The sequence below is a fragment of the Motacilla alba genome, chromosome 6, assembly GCF_015832195.1.
Source record: "Motacilla alba alba isolate MOTALB_02 chromosome 6, Motacilla_alba_V1.0_pri, whole genome shotgun sequence".
Lineage (NCBI taxonomy): Eukaryota > Metazoa > Chordata > Aves > Passeriformes > Motacillidae > Motacilla > Motacilla alba.
This window is the reverse complement of record NC_052021.1, coordinates 1,127,756-1,151,441: the sequence shown is the minus strand read 5'-3', so window position 1 is coordinate 1,151,441 and position 23,686 is coordinate 1,127,756. Positions and strand designations below refer to the sequence as shown.

General features: G+C 40.8%; 1 protein-coding gene across 8 annotated transcripts in view; it reads left to right on the top strand.

Annotated features, from left to right (window-relative positions):
• The window catches only part of CTNNA3 (catenin alpha 3), a 421,074-nt gene that overhangs the window by 223,030 nt on the left and 174,358 nt on the right, over nucleotides 1–23,686 (top strand). For all 8 annotated transcript variants that reach the window (XR_005257324.1, XM_038140205.1, XM_038140208.1 and 5 more), the window contains one exon: nucleotides 19,364–19,444. Coding sequence is in view for 7 of the 8 variants with exons in the window: in XM_038140205.1 (XP_037996133.1) it covers nucleotides 19,364–19,444 (81 nt within the window). In the remaining variant the exon portion in view is untranslated. The remainder of the gene's footprint in view (nucleotides 1–19,363; nucleotides 19,445–23,686) is intronic.

Genomic DNA, 23,686 nt, shown 5'->3' with positions numbered 1-23,686 from the left:
AGAGAAGCGCCAATTTCAGCTTCAACATGCGCAGTACACACATTTTCCACCATGGCTGCAAAAATGAAGTGCCAGAGTGGACAGGTAGAGATGTAACATGAGAGCTTACCAGATTTTCAGAAACAACAAAAGTAAAAACATCTGGGGTGCTAGTGCTTGATTTGGAGCAGAGGAATTAAAATAAACAAGAGAAAGAAATGAACTCTCTTAGATGTGGAGAAGGTTTGAGGCCCAGAGCACCTTCACAGCACCTGTCAGAGAAGACTTTGAAATAGCCTCAGAAAGTTTAAATCACTGAATGTGGTTTACATTCAGTAAATCACTACCTCACACAGTAGTGTGAATGTGAATACAAAATAATAAAGTTAAATCACAGTGACTTTAAACTAAGCCATGCATAAGGGCTTGCAATAATTGCATATAAGGTGAGCCAGAAATGACTGAAATATTTTCAAGAGTGGTCACTGAATGCAAATTCATCTGTGTTTATTAGGAAAGTAGTTGGTAGGATTCCACTGTAAAAGTGCTCCCACTTTTACAGTGTACCTCAGAGGTCATCCTCATGAAGCACAGGCAAGGAAATCACAGAAAAACTGACGGAATGAAAAGCAATAAATCTTCAAACCCCTGTAATCTTCCTTCTACTAAAGGTGATTGCCAGAGGACAGCTAAGCTGTGCCTCTGCACTAGAGCACTGCTGCTGCTGTCTGTTCCTATGGCTGTCATGTGAACTTCTAGTGCCAGGTGATAAACAGCATCGAGGCAGTAGAGATGTTTATCTGGAGAGTTTTAGTGACAGTTCACTGGGAAACAAGGACGTGAGGCACAAAACAGGCAAGCTCAATCCACTGCATAGTGCTTTATGTGATTAGACAGACTTTTTCATGTGATGTGGCTTCAAATCCTGTTTGCTGTTCTGCCCTCAGAGACTCCTGTATTATCAAAATTGTTGAGACCAAATCTATGAATGCATTTATAGTTGTATCACAACCTTATCTGCCATTACAGGAAGCTGCTGGTGCTGCTGTTGTTGTTATTACTATTGTTGGTATTATGATTGTCACATTTTGTTCCTGTGTTCAGCAGTCTGGCCCACTGAGTTTTGGCAACCTGACTGCTCCTTCCAATATCACCCAGTCATGTTTTCAAGGATGTAAAAGAGCTTGCTAAATACAGTTTGAATATATAAATGTTCTTTTCTACCAGTTAACATAAAGCCACTTGTAGTGTAGCCTGTGAAACCATTTCAATGTACAGTTACGAATAAAATTACCTGACTGTGATGTTGAAGTGTAAATATTTCAAAGTAAGCCCAGTACTTAGGATACAGTCTTACTCATGTTATTACGACATATTTGATATGTCAGTAAAGAACTGCTTTTTGAAGGTATTGCAAGTTGTGGATGCACTGTTTTCTAGTCTAGTCTTTGCTGTTTTCAAGTAAGTATTATAGTTCTTATTTTACAATAGACTAAAGATGAACGTGTGAGACTCTCAGAGCATTAGTCACTGTGATAAAGGCTGATGAGGAGGTTGATACCAGTCCTCCATTACTGTAATGCGTGTTGTCTTCAGTGCACTTACTTGTTTCCAACAGGGACCTCATCCTAGTGCATTGTGTGTAAGCAGATGAAAAAGGTTTTCAGAGTTCATCATGCACCCGGGTGGACATTAGAGATGTGGTGTCGTGGCATGATTAATGTGGCAGCTGATCTGGTCTTACCGAAACAGTGCCAGCTCTTTGTGGCATCGACTGCGACTCCGCTTTATCATCAGGCTTGATAATACTCTGCAGCAAAATTTGCTTGCCACAATAGCACAGAAGCTTCAGAGAGGACGTGGTCCTGCAGATCAAAGCAGGCTGGTAATTGCACTTGTCTGTTCTGTGTCTACCTGTATCGGCTCCAAATTACTTCCAGTCTTACATCTGAACGGCGGGTTATTTTGTGATTGTATCTGTGGCTTGACCTTGCTTTTATTTCCTAGCAGACCCATTTCCCTGGCCCTAGAAGTAATATTCCTTGATATCAACCGTTTTCCACCCAAGGTGAATTTGTAAGAGTCTGTCTCCATATATTGTGTTTTTCATGTGCAGATAAGCCCAGTTAATACCTGCTGGTGAATAATGTACAGGGAATCATGTGTTAAAATGATTTCTTATTTTTCTTTGAGCAATAGAAATCAAAATACTCTTCCCTGTTTTCCAACTGGCCAGCACACTTTGTCCAATTTCTCTTTCAAAAGAGAAATAGTGTTTTAATCTAATAGAAAATAAATTGCAAAAATACCTACTCTAAAAGGACAGACATTTCATAATTTTTTCAGTGATATGACACTAAGGTCAGGGGGAGACTTTTTCTACCTGGGGCTCTCAAACATCTTTCTCCTTTATTTCAGGTAAATGGAGAGTATATGTTTGATTTCTTCTCTTACCTCTTTTTGCCGTTACAGCTTGTGTGCTTTAAAGTTCCTGCCACATGAGTATTCTTTATGCTAATTTTTTTCTTAGTTTCTTTGTAAAGATTGTTTTCCTAGTTCCATATCCCTCTTTTGATGGATATAAAGAGTGTTTTATGCATATTTGAAAGTAACTGTGGGACTTGAGTAAAGAGCCCATATAGTGGTCAGAAAGCTCCAGGTAAAAACACCTCCAAATAGTCTGTGTTGCTGGTACTAAATTATCCATCGGGGTGCCTTCTCATGGACAGCGTTTAGCTGGATTGACCTCATGCTGTGTGTTCACTCATGGATGACAAATCAGGAAGATTGCTGCTTGCTGTAGACAGTTTTGATTTTCTGGTGAAGAACATTGTTGCCCTACAGAGGAGTCATGTTAATTTTCTCCGTCTATGTGAAAAAAGGACAACCAGAGGATCAGGCCCAGCCTGGGTTTATGAAAGGCAGGTCCTGCTTCAACAGCCTGAACTCCTCCTATGCCCAGGTGACCACCCTAGTGCATAGGGGAAAGGCTGTGGCTGTTGTCTGCCTGGAATTTAACAACGCCCTTGCCACGGATTCCCGGGGTGTTCTGGCTGCTCTTGCCTTGGGTGGGTGCTGTGTTCGCTGGGCTGGCGCCTGGCTGATGGCCGGCCCAGGGAGCGCTGTGGTAGAGCTACATCGCCTGGCACTGGCACCAGTGCTGCTCCCAGGGCTCGGGTTCGTAGTCTTCAGCGGGCATTTGGGCAGGGCATCGAGGCCACCCTCACGCTGTCGGCAGGTGACACCAGCCTGGCTCAGCAAGGCTCTGCACAGGGATCTGCACAGGCTGGATCCATGGGCTGGGGCCGAGGGTGTGAGGTTCAACCGTGCCAAATGTCAGGTCCTCCCCTTGGGTCACAACAACCCCCTGCAGCTCCAGGCTGGGCAGAGGGGCTGGAAGGCAGCAGGAAGGCCCTGGGGGTGCTGGTGACAGAGGCTGAACATGAGTCTGGATGTGCCCAGAGGTGCAACAAGGCCAAGGGCACCTGGGCTGTCACTGTCCCCGAAGGTGTTTAAAGACGTATGTATATGTGGCATTTAGGGACATGGGTTAGTGGTGAGCTTGGTGGTGTTGATTGAATGTTTGGACTTGATGATCTTAAAGGTGATTTCCATGCTTAACGTTACAATGATTCCATATTTCTCTTGTGCCAGGCTCTAGATCTGCTTGATGTTATCTGGGACTCTTCCAATTTGAGCACACTGATGTCCTCTCTCTTGCACTGCATGGCTTGGAGGATTCCTGGTATTGCACAGAGACCCTGAGAAGGATCTGTTTGCAATTCTGTGTGGCAGGAGGCAGAGTGATTTAAACTGGCTTTTAACTCTTTAGATGACAGTTTATTAGTGTTCGAAGCTGGTGTTCTGACTGGGGTGTAACAACGTGACACAAACCTATTCACAAAGCTATTCCCAGTAAAATTATTTGCAATGTAAGTATATTTTTGGGTACTGAGTACTGTCTTTGCTCAGTGTGTGCTCTGTGCCTGGCAACAAGCTCGTGTAGGAAAATGAGAAATGGCTGTAAACAAAGAAGGACTTTGAAGTTCTTCTCTCGCCTCTTCGATCACTAGGGGTAGCTGTTCTTCGGCATTCCATTATCGAGAGCTACCTTAATCTCTGGGAGAATGTGGCAACGAATCATGAGCTGGCATGGCACAGATAACAGGCATCACTGTACTTCTAGGGCCATGTCATGTGGACAGATATTAATGAGTGTCTCAGTAATGGATGACAGGGTGTAGTTTTCAAAAGCGTTTGACTTGTTGAAGTTGTATTTAAGGTATAAAGAATAAAAGAGACTATGGAATCTATAGATGTGAGCGGAATCTATATACTTGAGCAGAATCTACAAATGTTTATAGATTTTGTATTGTTAAATTGAAGTGGGACTTAGGTATTCTTTAGCACAGTGTTTTGTCATCTGAAGATAGGAAATGTATTTTACAAAGTGCACTGATCTTGATTGAATCAAGTTGTCTTCATTGAGCCTTAGGTGAATGAGACTCTTGTTAGCAAAATAAAGTAAGAAAAGTTTGAATATTGTTCTGGCATGTATCCAGAAACTCAAGAGCGTTTTAGAATGTGTTAGAAATGTGAATACTCTCAAAACTTGTGGAGGTGAATTCTTCATGAGGTCACAGATGGTACTTAGCATCCTTTGTAGGAACCATCAGCTTTTAGAGTTTCAGTCTGAGTCTTCTGCGCTGGCTTCTGTCACTTTACAGTACATGGTGCTAAGGAGCGGGGCTACATTAGAAGCATTTTTCTGTTTAGCAGCATTTCCTATTAATTTAAATACAAATTCCAGGAGTGGTGCCAGTGTTGTTTGTGCTCTAAATAGGTGCATGTTGTGCACACATATAATTCAGGGTACTTTTTGGCTTGTTAATAAATGCATTGAATCAGAAATTGGTCTCATTTAGGTATGGAATGAAAATTGGATCAGTCTTTTCTTACACTTTAGCTGTTGCAGCAGTGTATATATCATTATGCTGCAAGGAGCGTGACCCGTGTTGTGGAAGCTGTGTTGTAGCGGGCGGGAGTCACAGGACACTAATTGCTAATGAGAGAGGACTAACTGTTGCTAAATATAGAGAATGCTCTGTAACAGCTGAAACATATTATTAACAAACATTTTGTTTCTTGAACTTCAGTTTTCCTTCCAAAAGATTGGAGAAAAGCTTCTTGGTAAAGCCCTGCTTTGCAAGTCCACATAGCTCTCTAATATTAAAGTCAACAAGTAAACCCATTGATAATTACAGATACTGTCTTCAGATCTCCTTTCCGAGATGCCATTCTGTCATCTGGCTCATTCCTGCTCAACTCTCCCTCTTCCATTACTAAACTTATTCCCAAGGTGGGAAGCTGTTCATTTTCTGCCACAGCCTTGGTCCGTCGGTGCCTTCATTGTACGGCAGTGTCTCTTCGTAGTAGGCTTGAAACAGACAAGGCACTTGCTTCTCAGTGAAGATGTGGTTTTTAATTCTCATTAGTCCTTTTTAAGTTCAGAAATGGCAGTGTTGTGTGAAACAACCTCCAGAATTTAAAGGTAGCAAGAACTGGCATTTCCTGTCGTTCTCTGCCCCATGTTGAATGTTCACTGATGCTGAAATTGAGTTCCTTGATTTTTGTTTCATCACTGATTCCCATCGTATATAATTTAGAGCCCCTGAGTATGCTTCTCTTTGATATTTCAATTATATATGAAAATGAAAGCAAAGTGTTGTTTGTGCTGCTTAAAAGCTTGTCCTTATTTTATTTTTTTAGCTTTGTCAGCAAAGTTGTGTACAGTGTATTGAGGTTTACCAGCTGTTTCAGCTGGCATTGAATGCATTGAACCTTTCAGTTTTGTTGTCTTGGTTTTATTTAGGCTCAGGTTACAGATAAAATTTGAGTGTATTTATCTTTCAAAATGATGTTGGATGGCATTACGTTGGATCATTTTTTTAGTGGATGAAATTTGTTAAAAGCATAGTACTTACTTGTGTACTGCACCTTTCCCAACCTTGTGATTGCTACCAAACTACTTTTAAAACTATTCTGAATGCAAAATTAAAAGTACAACATTTTCAGTAAATGCCGTACTTAATATATAGTGTGATAAGTAGTTAAAGGTATTTTATGTAACATGGGATCTTTATCTTTTTATTGCATGAGGACTAAGTGGATATTGTAGTGTATTTCCTTCAGCCTATTTGATCTCCCCCATGTGCACAATTTCTGCTGGCACTCGGGTAGTGCTGGCTGCTTGCTGCAGAAACAGCCACAAAGTGAACAGAGCTAGAACCATCTTTTTGAGCTTCTGCAGAGTATGTATGCACTCGTGTTCTAAACAAAACCTGCGCCTAAAGTTTTAGCAGGCACTGCAGTAACCTTCTTCCCTCTCCAAATTTCTTGAAACATGGATCAGAATACCCAGAAGCTCCCAGTGCACGTTTCCCATACATTGTCAGGGACTTCTCAGAGCACTTCTGTTGTGCTGCTTATGGTGAATTTAACTGACATGTTTTAAGAGTTGGTTTGTCCTGGTCCCTATACCTCTATGTACCAGTATTGCTTAAAATTTGACTAATTTAGGAGAGACAAGCTTTTTTTTTTTTTTTTTTTTTTTCTTTTTTACAAGCTTGCAAGTGCCATGGGATTACCATGACAGTTTAATGAAAACACATTCTGTTGGACATCTGTCAGCTTTTGGCTTTGAACTTGGCCAGTATGGGCTACACAAAGTCATCCTGTTGGACTGTGTAATTTGCAACACAAAGGTCCTTTCTCCTTTTCTCAGGGTGGTGTAAATCAGACGTAGCTCCAGAGCCCTGCAGCTCTGTCTGCTGTTCTCTTCTGATCACTTGGGGCACAAGTAGTTGTACTGAGAGATTTGATGGGATTCCCCCAAAGCCAGAGAATTTTTAGTTGGCACCTGCTCTGCTAACACAAAGTCTTTAGGCAAGGAGAATTACGGGGCAGGCATCATGGCAAATCCAGTTATTGGCATCTTCTGGCTTCAGTGATGGGGTTCTCTCTGGCTTTGTTCAACTGTTGGAGGTCCATTGGATGCTGTGTGAGGTGCCAGGTGTGTCTGAGCCTGGATTAGCAGAAAGACCACCTGGAGGCACTGAGGCTCTTCTCAGCCAAGTCGCCATGCTCAGCATGGCTGAATGATGCACCAAAGATGCATGAGCCTTTAACTTTGTGGCTGTCGGGCCTGAGCGCTTGGTTTGGTTTCCTCAGCTCAGTATCTGTGTGCCTGCAGTGCTCTTATGTGTTAGTGCCCACCTGAGGTTTCCAGAGTGCAGCAAAAATGTGTATTACATTTAATTTGCTGTTGTTATGGATGAGTGTAGAAGTGTATCAGTAACCTTAAAAAAATCATGAGCTGGAGTTTGATAGTCTTAAGCAAGCAAAACTAAGCCCTGGTTCTGCAAACTCATTTCATTTCCAAGTATCCTTCTCTCTCATGCTGTCTGAGTAGGAAACAACTCTTCCATAATTCATAATTTAATTTCTTTTTTGTAATTACAGAAGAAACCTTGCCTGAAATACTGACTTTGCCTTTTCTGCTTAGCTTTCCCATTCTCACTCTTTTATGATTTTGATTTTGCTCTTATTAACATTCTTTGCAGACTCTGTCACATCAGCTTTGTGCTTTAAGTAATAGGGTTTACTACAGCATCCATTTTCACTTAGGCTATAAGCACAATCTGATATAAAGCCTTTTCATGTACAATTGCTCTAGAGTTTTCTTGAATCCCATTTATGTGGTTTTATTCAATGATTATTTTTACTTGTTTTTAATATATAATATTGTCATATTGAAGAGGTATTTTGCCTACTTTGGAAGACACACTCTAATTAAAAAGGGAACATATGGCACCCTTGAATATCCCTGAAAAGCTGGTGTTTACTTTTTGTGTGAAAATTTTAGTAAGTTAATAAAGGAGGATTCCAGCCTTTGTTTTTAAGCAATGCTTGTTGTGGCAGTCTGGAAGCATGGCTCCCTGAAGTTTTTTACATACAGCAGGAGTATTTGAAAGTGTATTTATTGACATAGAAAAAATTATGGCAAATTGAAGTTACAGTTTCAGCACTGGGCCTTTTAATGTGTTTTATACTTTTGTCAGTGGTTGATATTTGAAGTGATTCCTCTTTTTTCTCCCCCACAAAGAGACATACAATTCTCCTTGTAATTTTAGAATACAGAGGTTCAGGATATCTTTTGGTGGAACAGGAGTGAGGAGAGGGGTTACACAAAAGGGCTTCCGTTCTGCTATACTGTTCCTAGAATAATAGAAAGTATTTTATTCACAGAAGTCTGAAGTAAATTAAATATATCTAGTAAGTATCACACTATCTTCATTCTCAGAATTGTGCTCCCAGTTTTACTAAATTATTAAGTCTCTTTTCATGGAATTTACTAACTGTATTTATATATCACAATCATATAAAATTGGCTTTTCTTTGATTTGGAATGCTTAAATATGGCTCTCAAATATAGTGAATTGAGAGGTTGGTACACTTGCTGTTTTGAGCCTGTCATCAGATCAGCCTGCAGTTTTGGCAGCTTTTTCAGTGCAAAGCGGGTTTACAACGTAAGCTAAACACAGTCTGACGTATTCATCCGTGTTTATTTTTGCATATCTCTGCGTGAGGATTGTGCTGTGCGTGAAGAACGGATCTGTGTGTGCTGAAATGCCCAGACGCACGCACAGCAATAGCGGCTCCTGGAGCGGCAGGAGCCGGGTGAATGAGGAGCGCAGGGAGTTCTCCGCGGGAGAATTCAGGGTCAGGGGCACTTCAGTCCCGAGCTTCCCGGGCTGCTGGCAGCGCGTCCCGCGGCTCCTCAGAGGACTCTGAGCGCGGCCAGGGCAGCCCGCTGAGCTGCTGCCAGGCCCGTCCTGCCCCAGCCGGAGCCTGTTACACATCCCCCGGCATCGGGCACCGCGGCTCTGCTGGGCTGCTGGAGCCGCCGCCGCCGGCACTGCCCTTCGATGCTGCGGCCCCTGGAAGGGCGGCTGGCTTTTGGCAGGGTGGCCCTTCATCACTCGTTACATGGGAGACTCCAAAACTGTCTGCCAGCTGAGAAACGAAGGTGGTAACTGGCTGCCCCTGCTAGAACAAACAAGCGCTTGCAAAGAGTAAAGGAGACTGCCTCAGCAGTGAGCTGCTGTTGAAGTGGCAGTGTGGGGGCTTTGGCCCCGGCTGCCCTGTGCTGCTCCTGCTCCCGTTCAGCGCCCGTCGGGAGGTGGGAGTGGGAGTCACTGCGGTGCTGGCAGCGTGCCCTGAGCCCGTGCTGAGGAGCGGCGAGGGAGAGCCCAGAGCAGGCACTCGGCGGCTTTCCTTTCGCATCTTACACGCTGGGCTATGGAATGTGCCCACTTCTAGGGTATGCAAACAGCAGATCCTTTTAAGACCTTGATTACAGGTCCACGCAACCTGAATATTTCTTTAGCATAAGTAGATCTTACATGCATTTATATAGAAATACAAACTATAAATGTTTGAATTTTCATGTACCACTGGGGAACCATATTTATGAAGACCCTACTTAACCTTTTGCTTTTAATCTTCTGGCTGTATTTTTAACATTTCTTAAACTTCACATGAAATTCAGTAGCACACATTTACAGCAAGAACAGGTTACTCAGTAGATTTCACCTAAGTAATTTATTTCATTGAAAGTTGAAGGATTTAGTATAAATCTTAAAGGAAAAAGGTCTTTTAGCTCTACAATATTTTTGCTTTACCCAACATAATTCCTAATGACTTTCCTACTGATTCTGTTCTGGTTGTGTCTAGGAGTCTATGTTTCTTCTTTCCTTTTTTTGCTATATTCTTTCATGGAGCTGATGACAATTATATGAAAATTTAGGTTCATTTATAATAAATTAATTCCTTGGCTAATTTGAGATGTGAATAGTTTAAAAAATTAAACATGAAACTTTGCATTTTCAATTTAGACAAAAGTTCTCTACAATGTTTAAGGTAAAAGTCCTCAGAAAATGAACTTCCAGCATGAAGTATGATTGCTATGTTGGAATGTCAGAAATATTGCATGCCAAGGTTGAGTGTTTCCACAGGTATATTTGGGGTTTTTTTCTGTTTAAAAATAAATAGAGAAAAATCCCAGGGAATTTCTGCATAGGACTGCAAAGGAATATGCCCTGAATAGCAGGTTCTCCTCATCTCATGCAAGATTCTGCAGCTCCCAGCCCTGCAGGAGACTGTAATTTTCAGTTGTCTTCCCTGCATGCCATCACATACAGCCTCCCTTGCTCCATTTGGTAGCTGCTACTTTTAACAAATTGGGGCTTTTTTCTCTCTTGTAGCACAGGAACCCAGGATCTTCAGGCTTGTGCTGCGAGTCTAATCACACAGCCCAAGTAATGCACTGATTTCTCACTCTGCAGATCCATCTGCTGAGTAAATGGCTCTGCAAGGGCCCTTTTCTGGCAGTCCTCAGTGTAAAAGCATCAAGTGCTCTTCTACCAATCTCTTTGTGTGCCTTCCCCCACAGTGCTAACAACAGAAACTTTCTGAACTAGAGTAGATCTCTAGCTAGCAATAGTGAACTTTTAAATAGCAGCTGAGTGTTTGAAGCATTTAGTTAGGAGTTTCTAGGAATACCGCCTTGGAGCAGTTCCATGGTGTTGGTATGTTTTGTTCGGGAGTGACTGAATTCACCCCGTGAGGTGGTGGCATCAGCTGCCATTTGCTGTGATTATCCCCTGAACCTCCTGCATTCCTCCCTCTTCCCTTCTAGTCCTCTGGACAGACTGGACAAGTATCAAAGGAATTCACATGATCTGGACTCACTACACACAGAGGATGCTGGATAGTGCTCAGTGGAAGTATTTGTGAATTTGAGAACTTAACTTAGACCTTTCCCTAAAAGCTGGACTTTCATTCACTGCACATATTGAAGTGCCTCCCAGCCTCCTAGATTCACATATTGCATCACAGCATCGTGTTAAATTAATTAATTACTCTAAGGGATTAAGTAATGCAATTAATACATAATTAAATGGAATCACATTTTTTGGTCTGTTTGGGGTTTCAGCATTTAACTTTTATTTAGAAGTACAGTTTTGAACAGAGCCATATCCATAGCATGCGTGTTATTTGAAATTACCAAGCTCTGCCTGGTTCAGAGCTGAAGTCTTGGATAAGTAGCTGTTTTCTAAGGTTTCTGTCTGCAGGCCAAGTTCTGTCCTGGGTCCACCCATATTTATCTCAAGCTGCTTCCTTGTGGGGAGCTACACAGAAATGTTAAAGTTATGTGGGAGTGAAAATCAGGGAGCTCAATCTTCATTACCCATCCAGTGTGATACAAGAGTGTGCTCGGTTTTCTGTTAAAAGAAACATCACAGCGTGTCAGTTCTATGAGTGATCATGAACAGTATCATAGAAGTTTTCCCAGAGTAATGAGTGTATCAACACAGCAAACTTAATTTTCCTGTTCTACCTTCCTTATCTCTCCATGGTACAGCCGAAATACAAGGAGAAGGCATGAGGGTACTGGATGGCGTGGAGTGGCTGTGAGGACTTGGAAGACTTTTTTATAGAAATACAATTCTTTAGTCACCCTGTGTATTTTTAAATATATATTATATGTATATGTATTTATAATGCTGTTTGATTTGAGTGCTGTTACACTGCTCTTAAGTGTACAGGAATCTATTTGTGTAGCATGTTGTGCATTAAAATACCACCTCAAAAGCCACAGTAAGCTTGTGTTTGGTTCCTTGAAAAATGAAGGATGTGCCTTGGCTATGCCACTTTGGAACGTGCACTAACTCAGTCTGTCCCTAGGTATGGCAGAATGTGAGTGGCTTGGTGCTGGACATTTTTCCCTATTTATGGCTGCTGTTTAAGACTGTAACTTTCAGATTTAAGGTACAACTTAGAGTTTTAAACAATCTGAATGAGAAGGACTGTCTCAGCAACTGTACTATATTTTATTTTGAGTTTTCTTCTTCCTCCATCCCCTTCCTCTTTCTCATAACAGCATATAATCTCCAAGCAATTCATATGATAGTTCATCATAGGAAAGTCTTGTGCTGCTGCTGTAGAATGAGACTTTTTCCAACTAATTTTCTATTTTCCTGCTGTAAAACTGAAGAACACTTTAGTGAAAGGTAGATGGATATTCAATTAAAAACTAGTATGGACTAGAAACCTAGAAAATTGCTTCTTAGTAAAAGGCAGACTAACCTCAAGTATACTTCTTGCTGTCAGTTCAATAGTATTGCTCTGTTTCTACTTATGTTTGCCTTTCCTTCCTGCATCATCTGTGAATGACAGTAACATCTGATTATAAGAAATTGAATGTCGTTTTTACTCCCCGCTGATTCCTCCGATAGTTGAAATACAAACCAAAATGAAGTACTACTGGCCTTTAAGGTTTCTCTATCAAGTTTTAAGACTGTCATATTTCAAATACGAAGTGCCTGTGGTGTTTGGTTTTTGCATTAGAAGTAGTAAGTGATGGTTGTTTGTAAGTGATGGTTGTACTTGGTCTGCCCCACGCTGTGTTTGACATGCACTTCCTGGGACATTTCTCCCCAGATAAGTACTAGAAAAGTATGGGTGTTTTTTCAGGATCACCTTGGAGTCATGCTGAACTTTTCTAATATTCTCCATGTGAAAAAGTAGGAGAAAAACTGATATAAGGAGATACTTGTCTTACCTATCAGAAAGAAACAATAAAAAATTAGAATAGTGTAGGTTCCTTTTCTTCTCTCATGATTGGATCCCAGTCACTTTCAAGAGAGTTTATTATCCCAGAGATAAAGATCCCAGCTCTGTCCTTTGAGACAACCTGACCATCCTCCACACCTTCAGCTGACTGGCACCAGCGTTTTGGAGAGTGGATTAAAATGTGCAGTATTGTGATGTAGGGACATGGGTTGGAGACAGCCCCACGACACAGCCCACGGAGCATCCTCAGCAAACAGCCATGAGTTTATTCTGGCTGCCCTTTTCATGGGGCCTTGGGATCTCCCGGCTCAGAGAGCTGCTGGGATGGGAGCTCTCCCTGCCCAGCTCTCCAGCCTGTATACTGCTGTATCTGCATCCAGCTTGAGCAGGGTTCCTGAGGCCTCTGCTGCCTCCCTTCCAGAATGAGCCAGGCCAGCCGGGCTGGATTTGTCCTGGCCAGATTTATCTTGTTCAGCTACAGACCAGCTGTACCTCGACAATACAATATGCATATTCCAGCAACATCATTCTTTCTGAGATTTTAGAGTTATTGGGATCTGCATATTTCAGTGTTTCAGTGTTTTTTCTAATAATAAAAGGGTTAACCCTTTATTTTCTAATAATAAAGGGTTATTAAAAATAATAAAGGGTTATGCATTCTAAATTCTGGGGTTTTTGGATTGTTTGATGTATGCTTGTCTAGAATGGTATTTGAAATTTGTTTTGCAGTATTACAAACTATGTAACTGAATGCCAAAAAAGGGTTATGCTGAGAGGCTTTGAATTCTAGGCTGTTCCTGCATATTGATTGGAAAAGGGTAATTGACACAGGAAGGAGAGCCCTTAGTACTCCAGTTGTAGCAGTGGAGGTTGAGGTAATTAATTTCTTATGAAGCTCTTCACATTTCACAGCGTTAGATCCATAGGGAGTATTCCATGAGGGCTTGAAGAGGAGGAAAATGACAATCTCATATTGAAGCTGTTGAGGAAAAAACGTTCTCTATAATGAGAAACAGTTCCACATGAAAGAGTCCTTATTTGCTACTTGCATATGATTTCCCATACCCCCTTTTTAAAAATATGCTTACCTGTTTATCACAGAAATAGGTTTTCTTGAGCCAGGTGTCTTTAAAAAAATCACACTGGGGCGGGTGTGTTAAGAGCACGGAATCTGTGTCACTGAGTGGAGGTAGTGATTTTCAACTTAGAGTATTTGTGGGTTATTAATTTGTGTTTCCCATATTAAAAAAGAAAGGGAATAAATATACTTCTGAATTAATTTCCCTTTCCAGGCTTTTGATGTACAGTTAAAATAGGCTGTATGAAATGTAAAAAATGCTGTATGAAAAGGCCTGGGAGCTTTTACCTTTTCACAGGAAAAACGTCAGAAATGTCAGGTACTGGCTTAACTGCCTTGTCAGAGGATTCCTTGAATAACTTCTGAAAGGTTCATGTAAGAGATTTCTCAGGCAGTGAATGCTGTGCATATAATTGTTTGTGCATCTAAATAGTTCTATGTTTCAATGAGGTTGCTTGTGCTCAAGGAGTTATTCCTATCCACTTCCAGGATGGGGAACCAAGATGTCTTTAAAACATTTTTGAAGGTGTGACACATACATGAGAAGAAGAATTGTAAACAATCAGTTAATTTCTGAGTTCCAGCCTGACACAGGCTTCTCCACTGAGCCCTGCAGGTTTGGAGAAGGTCATTGTTTTGTTCTGGTGTATTTAACCAGACATGGCACCTCCAACAAGCAATCTTGGTTTTTACTTGGACATTGCACTTTGGGGAACAAGATGAAAATTTGAAGGGTAAAATAATATTTAAATTAATTCTGCCTTTAAGGGACAAATCCCAGGGCCTAGTGGTATCCAGAATAGTACAAAGGAGGTTCTGCCCCACACTTGGCATTTCTCACATAGCCAAACAGTCATCTTGCAATTTTTTCTCTCTGTGTGACCTTCAAGGTAACAAATCCTTTGTCCCCTCCCAGCAAAGAATGCAGGAAGTGGTATTAGTTTCAATTAGTTACTGGTGGCTGAAGCTTGGTGTTAACTAGTTCTGGGAGCTGTGAACTAGCTGGGATAAATGAGGACTGCAACAGGATGGAACTGACCTTCCTTTATAAAGGCTTATGGGCTTCTTTGAGGCTTTTTTGAGACAGACACTTGCAGATGTCTTTACTTTGTTGAGTTCCACAACAGGATTGGAAAGATCAGGGTTTCTATAAGCTGTGTATGAAAAAAAAAATCCTACCCTTGCACAAAAAATTGAGGTGTGGAAATGTCCCAAGTAATGACATGATTGTTTCATCGTGCAAAATAAATTGTAAAATTGCTTTTTATACAATTTTCTTATAATCTTATGGTTTTGATTAGAATTCACAGTGACTTTGTAAATCAAAAGAAGAACCATTTATACATTCCATATGCAAAAAAAAAAGTCATGATATGTTACCTATTTTTTTTTTTTAATTAAGGTGCAAGGTACAGGACCCTCTAATTGCTGAGTGTACGATTATTTTCGTCAACACAGAGGCTGAAACAGTCAATCACTTATTAAAACTTTGACATTTCTTAAGTTATTGATTGGTGTTTATCTTTTAGCTTGGCTTCTTTTTTTAATATTTCTCTAGAGAACTGATTTTGATAAATGTGCTAGTCTTTTTTTTAACTAAAACTGTTCTTGGATACATAGAACTGTATCAAAAGCTGTTTATCACAGAGTCATGGTACAGCTCCTGGAGACAATTGACAGAGGGCAGGTTTAGCCCAGATACGGGGAAGAAATCTGTGAGGGAGATGAGGCCCTGGCACAGGGTGCCCAGAGAAGCTGTGGCTGCCCTGGGATCCCTGGAAGTGTCCAAGGCCAGGCTGGATGGAGCTTGGAGCATCCTGGGGTAGTGGGATGAGTCCCTGCCCAGGGCAGGGGCCTGGAATGATGTGGGCTTTAAAATCCCTTCCAACCCAAACCATTCTGTCGTTTGTGGGATATACAAAGAAAATCGTGCTAGTAGATTGGATTTTTTTTTCTGTTGTTTCCTCCCAGGATTGTTCAGTGACTATTTGGGAACAAACACATCCCATGAAACAAAACATATGCTTCACTTCTGGCCGTAGACCAATATGGGAATATTGGTCTAAGTGGTAGAAGAGATTAGATCATCACTTAAGTGGTTCTGCCCATGTCTTTGTTATACTCTACTGATCAGTGCAACTATCAGGTAAACATTTGTGGGCCTTCAGAAGTATCAATAAAGTGAAAATAAAGCCCTTCTCAGAGTATCTATATTGTCCTTTAAGATCAACTCGACAAAGTCTGGAGCTTATGGAATTCCTGCAGTCTTTGTTGCTGCTGGCAGCTGTTGGCATGTACCCACAGAGGCTTGCCTGGACACTGGTTCCTGAGTCCTGCAAGGCTGTGCAGATGTTGTGTTTTGCACCTGTGTACCTGGGGGTGCTGAAGGGTCTGCAGTGCCTGGGAATGTCACAATCCCCTGCTGCTATAAATGAGCTCTGTCGAAGCCGTGTTTCAGCTGAGAATCTGCCTGTACGTGTGTCCTGGTTTAAATGGAAATCCAGCCGGAAAGATTTTCTGCACATGTGGTTTTTGAGACATTCAACTAATGTTGTTTGCCAGTGTGTGAAATAGATGGGCCTGTGTTATTTGCAGTACCTAGTATTTATCTTCAGGCTATCCAGTGTTAATTAAAAGTACTTATTTTCACTCAGTGGAATATTAATAACACTGTGAGTTAGTGCTTGTAAAATGTTTGAAATGTTAAAAATGCATTGAAATAGGAACTGGATATTGCTTTTAGGATTTTCACAAGGGAGCCATATAGCTCATAGTTATTAGATATATTTTACAGGAAAAAACAGTAGTTGAGTGCAGGATCATTGAAAAGCTCAACTGCCTGATTTTTAAAATCCAGACCCAGAATAATGTGCATAATTTTCCTAGCCCTTTTCCTAATTCAGTCACTCGGTACAAGAAGGAACTGTTTCAGGATAGGTGTGTTTGTTTTGAAGTACAGCAGTCACCAGAAGGGTTTAATTGCCAAGCAGATGCAGAGTATTTCAAGTCCAGACGTGTGGGTTCCATCGCTGGGGAGTGAGACAGCTGCGCTCTGCTGAGTGCGGAGCTGCTCGGGTCACCTTTGGTTTTGCTGTGCCAGCATTTCAATGGGCAGTTGTCAAACATTACATCTGCTAATTTTGGTTATTCAAGCGTGCAATCATCTCTTGTAGCTCTGGGGCTGTTAGTGTCAGATGCAGGTGGAGTCCGAGTCTGCAGGGGAGCACACACCCACAGGAGGACTTCAGCTCCCAAGGGCCCAGGGGGCCTTACCTGACAGAAGCAGGAGAAGGCAGCTTGGGGCCACTGGTGTTTGAGAGAGTTCCCACAGCAGACTTGGTAGCCAGCTGTTCCCCTGACTGGAAAAGACTGCACATGGTTTAGAAGTCTTTGTTAGTAAGATTTATCCAAACAGTAGTGTGGGCTTTTTGATGTTTAAATTTCTTTAGGGAAGAATGAGAGTCTGCAGTAATGAGGTTACCTGCAGTCTGGACTTGACCATGTTCTACAGCCTGAAGCTGCATTTACAGTGCATTAGTAGTGTATTTTATTTCTTAGGGAAAACATGAGGTGAAGAATAACTTCATTTATAGTTAGATTTGCTTTCTAGACATTGACTGTTATGTTAAGACTTTGAAAAGAAAGTATTTTTGTCTTGTTCACTGTTCAATATTTTATGCCACTTGCTGCCTGAGGTTATTTCAGAATAGCTGCTTCAAAGATTTAGGTTAGCTGAAAGCCAGTTGTATCGTTAGTGGCCACCTTTGAAGTTACAGATTACCAGGGAATTTGAAAAATATCTCAGTATTTTACAATGATTTTGTCTTTATAGAAAAATGGGCTCTAAATATAAAACTTTCAAAGGATATGCCAGTGCATTTTCTGGTCTGAAGATGCATAGGCATAAACTGAGTTGTATCCACTGAGTTTTTCCTGGCCCTGTTTACCTAGCAGTTCAGAAGGGATCATTTTGTTGTCAAGGTTGACAAGAGCCTTGCAAAGCATAATAGAGGAGTCATTATTTACTTTGGTTCCTGTGCAAGCCTTGGTACAAGAAATGATGGTATTGCTGTGGAACAAAAGCAAATATCCACCTCCAGGGATTCCTTGAAGGTTTTAAGGTGAAGTTTAGACCTTTCTCCAAGACCTGGCTTTGATCATCTGTTCCCTGCAAAGACTACAGCCCGTTTCAGAGACAGAAGGCCATAGGGGATTTTCTAAATCTCCCTGAAAATACTAGTTCATTTCTTAAAGTAGTTTTTCCTTTCAGTTGATACGGAATGTGCTAATAATTTCAAGGCGTTTATGACATTGCACATTCAGTTTTAATGTAAGAGTTCTTTTCTTGCCACCTCTAGTCTTAGTTTTAATATTAAGCATATTGCTCTGTTCACAGGTTTCTCTAGTAAGGAAATAACTCTGATTGAAGTATGATACGTAGATAATAAGCTTATACTCCTGGGTGCCTACCATGATATTACTACTTCCATATTAATTTTAATGTTATTTATAAAATAACACAGTCATGTTCATAATAAAGACTTCTGGTGTTTGGTAGATGCTGTGGTCATTGTAAATAGTTATTGCTTAGCATTTATGGGAGCCTGGTTCTTTGTACTGTAAATGTCATGTGTGCTGGCTTTGTGTAAAGCACCACTATTTGTAGTTCCTTCCTTTAGGCCAGGGCAGTCCAGGGTAGTCAGCAATGATAGCTTGCTTTAGGCAAACAAAGTTCATCATGCATTTAGTATTTTCATGTTGTTTCTGTACTAACAGGAAAAAAAATCCAGACTAGCTAGGAGGCACAGAAGTATTATGGTAATGTTGTAGGGCAAAAAGGCTGAGCGGTCCAGTGAAGGCTGAAGTAGACTTTTCAAATAGGTAACCATGACAGAAGCACTTTGCTTATAGGTGGAAATAAAAAAATTAAAATTGTTTAGAAAGTAAAACTGATTCTCTTTAGACCTCTCAAATATCTCAAGAGCTCAGTCTTCTAGATGCTGAGGATGGATGTGCTGTGGAATGACGAGATTGCCCTTTCATGGACAGTGTTTGCATTGCAACAGCTTGGACATTTTGAAACTCACCCATTCTGTTTTACAGAAGGAAAATGAACACTACAGACAAAAGCATAACCACACTGCATTGTGGGCGCCTGAATTTATACATTGTTTGTATAGAGAGAGCATTATTTTTCACATGAATAGGGTATTAATGGATTGCCATAAATATTACTGTTGTTGTTGTTATTCCTGTTATTAATCATCATCATCACCATCATCATCTTCACCTTCCTCACCATCATCATAATTCTAATCATGTTGTTGATTACACTGGGAGTATTACAGCAATTCAGAAGTTAAAAAGTGTTTATTTTGTTCCTGTATACTGCTTCTAAAGCATATGTTTTGATTCAGCAAATTTTGCTTAACATCAGAAATTGGCATTCTGTGAACATTGTGGTACTGGCTCTTGAAATGTATGAAAAATTTGAAAAATCCTTTAGCATGTATGATTTACCAAATGCCCTGATGCACTGGGGACACAAAGGATGTGCTTGGTGAGGGATCCCAGACAGCCACTGATTGTTTTCTGTCCCATTGATTGCAGACTGACAAGGCAGAGAGAAGCAATGCCCTGAATGCTGCCATAGACAGTATGTGCAAGAAGACCAGAGACCTCCGCAGACAGGTGAGACCTGGGCAAATGAAAGGTAGAAATAGGTCTTGAGGGATTCTTTTCCAGTTTGCTCTTTTCAGTTTATGTGTTTTGAAAATAATATTTTCTTTTCCATAATAAAAATGTGTTGAAGACAATTGCACATTCCACAGAATATTTACATACCAGTTTTCAAATCACTGGGAGAAAACCCTGCCAAATGATACTAGCTGAATATATCTGTATGTGTGCGTGTCTAAATATATTTGCTGTAGATACATATCAATAATGTAGTCTAGCCATCAAGATTGGTTTAATTTTCAGGAACAGACACCTTGAAAGAACTACTGAGTCACTATGTGTGCGTCTTTACAGCTGTGAGAACTCTTGTCACACAGCAGGTTCTTGGAATGCCCAGTCCACAGTCCCAGTCCACAGTCCACCCCCCCATTTTACATCCCAGTGTCCTAAAACTAATGTGAGACGTGGACCAGAATCCACAACTTCAGTGAAGGGCGGAAGGTTAGCGGTAGACATCAGCTGTGTTTATATCCTTTCTCTGTAATAAATGTCTTTGAGAAAAACTGCAGATTGTGCTGAATGTGTATAATGTGCCCTTTCAGAAAGAAAACCCCTAGACAGTCAGTAGTTCTTTCAGCCAGGCTGCCCTAACCAAGTGCATGAAAATTTACAGCTAAAAAGAACATGAGCACACCTCTTTCATCCTGTCTCCAGCTTGGGCTGTTGATCAACTCCCTAGTGGAAGACTATCCCTCCCAACTTTGTGTTCAGTCTTGCAAGCCAACCTGTGCTTCAAGGTGAGGAATAAACTCCTTCCTGCTCCCATAATCACCCAGAGGAGGCCTTGAAAGATGAGAAGAATATAATGTAAATACAGTGTTTTTACAACCAAGTAGCTATCCAGTTTCTGCTTACATTCTGTCTAAGATGTGTTCAGTGCACAGACCTGCATCACCAGCTCAGTGTGTCAAGGAACCCTTCCATTCATTTCCTTCCATGAGTTAATTAGACTCCAGCTTAAAACGCTTTATTGACTCTGTTACAGTGGTTGAAAGCTGTTAACTGATTCAGTTTGTGTCTTTCTGTAAACCTTTGGAAAATGTTCAGGCTGAATGTAATCATGCCCAATTTATAGTCAATCTAGAACCAGTAATTTCCTCCTACCAGAACAGCTCTGTGCTTCTTGACATTTTTTTCCACTGGAAAGCATTTATAAGAAATATTTTATATCTTTCCTCCAATTCTATGTTCATACATATGAATTGCATGAGAATTGTTTTAGGAAGAGTGTTTACTGCATGCCTAATTCCTGTTCTGGGAGACATGAAATTGTGAATTTTGTGCCTGCAGATATTGCAGTAGAGTCTTATTTGCTTTCACTCACAGACATTCGTTACTCCGTCTCCCAGCAATTTTACAAGAAACGTGAAAAGTGTTGTTTGCTCTACTCTTCCAGCTTTTATAATACTGGTTTTTTAATGATACCGTGTACCTTTGCTGGTACTGCATCAGGTGCTCTCAGTGCCTTCAGGGCTGTTCTCTGAAGTGTACTCTGCTTTCAGTCCTGACTGGGACTGCCTCTGCAAAATTTTGGTTAAAGATGAAACCTTATAAAGCTGTATTTTTAAAATCTCTTCAGTAGTGCCCCATAAACCAAACCATAAGAGAGGTGCTGCCCCAGCCAGCAGCCTGGCTGTGGGTTAAGCCATGGGCCCCTTTGGAGCACCTTTTCACATCACAGCAAGGGGAGTGAAGGAAGGCTTGTGTCTGGCAAGACTGAAGGCAGAACTACCTGTACCCAGACCAGGATATTCTAGGAGCTGTAGAAACTCTCCAGCTTTTCAAGGAAGCTTACTTGCAATCATTTCAGGAGCTTGCCCAGTACTTCTGGGGATTTTAAGCTGTTCAGCTTTGTTTTGATTTGTACTTGTATTGTGCTGGAGATGCGCGTGTCATTTCTGCATGTGCAGTTTTACCTGGATTGCTGCTTCCCTGCTGAGGAGAGCTGTATGAATATTTAGGAAGGAATTGCCTATTCATTCCAATTTGTAATTATGTGAAATTACCATACTCAGTTCTTGCCTCCCAGTTCTTTCCCAGTGTAGCATGAATGGACTGCACAGATGTTTCTCCTGTGGTTGTTCTGCAGTTCTGGCTGGTTGGTTGCTTTAATAAATATTGTTCCTGATGATATTCTTATACTTTTATGTAACTTCTTCATCCCGGGTAGCTGTTTCTGGACACAAAAAAGAGATGGCCTTCCTGGCTCCTCTTTGAAAGGGGAAAGGGAGATCCCTCAGTAATAACTGCTCTGAGCTTTGCAACTGCCCTAGACTTTTGCCAGGGTAGTCTAGTAAGGCAAGAGATGAGTAGAGGAAAACTGAGTTTTCTCTGTCATCAGTACTGATGTTGAATAGTGTTGCAAACAGCTGCTGGCATTTTTTTTCTCTACCCTCCACTGTTTTTGACAACCTTATGCCCCACGTTTTATAAATGACATGTTCCTGTGTTATTTTTTAATGCATTTTGATATCAAAACCAAAAATTGTCCATGCTTCTGCAACAGTCTGCTCAAAGGGTAAGACCTTGCATCTTAAGAAGAAAACAATTTGTCAGACATCATCCTCCCCCTCTTTTCCCTCTTCTACTGGTGTCTCTTTCTCTTAAAAATATGAGAAGAAGTTTAATTGTAGCACAATAACTTCCCTAGCATTGCGTGCTGGCACTGCTGGTGCTTTCCTTTGTTCATATGCCTCCCTTCTGCCTACTTAGCTTTTAGCATTTTGCCCTACAGGTGGCCAGAGTCAGAAAGAAACTCACTGAGTCATGGAAGAAATGCTTCTTAGAATTAGCATGAAAAGAAATATATATTGCCTCAGATATTCCTTTTTTCTTTTGTCTTTTCCTTTTTTTTTCTGTGTTATATTTCTTTGTTCTTTAATGCTACACAAACCACCCTTTGCAACTCTCAGCTTTGTGTATTCCTTTGCAGAGCTGCAACAGGAACATAATTTCAGACTTGTTTGTTTTCAGCAAAGACACAGCATTATCTTTGTTTTTTTGAAGAAGATGTGATTTGCTGCGTAATTGCAGGGTAGAGCATTTCTTAGAACGAAATAGTAATGATAATTTCTGTGTGAAAGGTTAATTAAGCCAAGAAAACCAGTGAAAAGCTGTAGCAAACAATTACGCAATGAGAGTTAAAATTAGACTGCTGGTTTGAAATTGGGTATCTCAAGCTCACCACAAATGTGCCTGAGGTTGTTGTAGTGACACTATGCTAAGGCTGTGAAAGTCCTGCAGTCTGGGCTGTACAGAACTCCAGAATATTTCTGCTGGAGATAATCCATCGTTGGCCATGGATATGACGGTTCCACAACTTTTTGTGGAAAACAACAACCTTTTTTTTTTTTTTTTGGTAAATGAAAATCTTAATTTTTAAATTGTGACTCTTCAAGGTCTCATTTATGTACCTAATTTTAAACAGGCAAGAATATCTCTTTTCTTTAGTGGAGCCTTTACAACAGAGAAGTCTTAGTAGGTAACTTGGCAGGACTGGAGGTTTGATGTATTATTTCTGGTAGTGAAACTTTCTAAGAGTTTTTAATTTTTTAATTTCAGCCTGAATAAAGCTGAGAATGTAAGAAATCCTCTTCTGTATTGGAATCCCACAGCCTCTGTATTTTTAAATTACGTTGCAGAACATACAGTGTATCCAGACAGTATATCCTAATGTGATGGGCTACAGTAGGTTAGCAGACAAAGAAACCATTCCAAACATGAATTGCCTGTGTTTGTTTGGAAGGTTTGTCTGTCCTTCCAGTGAGTCAAGGAGAGCTGACTTTAGGTGGTGAGGCTATCCAAAAGCTAGTGGTGGAATTAATTTTCAGATCTTGTCTGATAATCAGCAGATTTCTCCACTGTTGTTTCTGCTCTGCATGGTCACTGCTCTGCCTACAAACACAGCAACAGCATCAAAAAGATTGTGGGTTTTTTTTCTATTTTTCTCGTGGTCGGAGTTTTTACTTCTACTGAGTTTTCACACAGATACATTGGAGCAAAATGCCAAGTGAAAACAGTACTTTGGCAACATTGTGATGAGCTTAAAAACATTTAGTGTCCTTTTCTCTTCCAATCAATATCTTTTCTAGATATTGTAAAAATACTGGATTTGGAGTAGGAAATTCAGTGCGTTTGATAATTAGCTGCATTTCATGTATTGTTCCAGTTGGTATGTTTTTTGTAGTGCTGCAT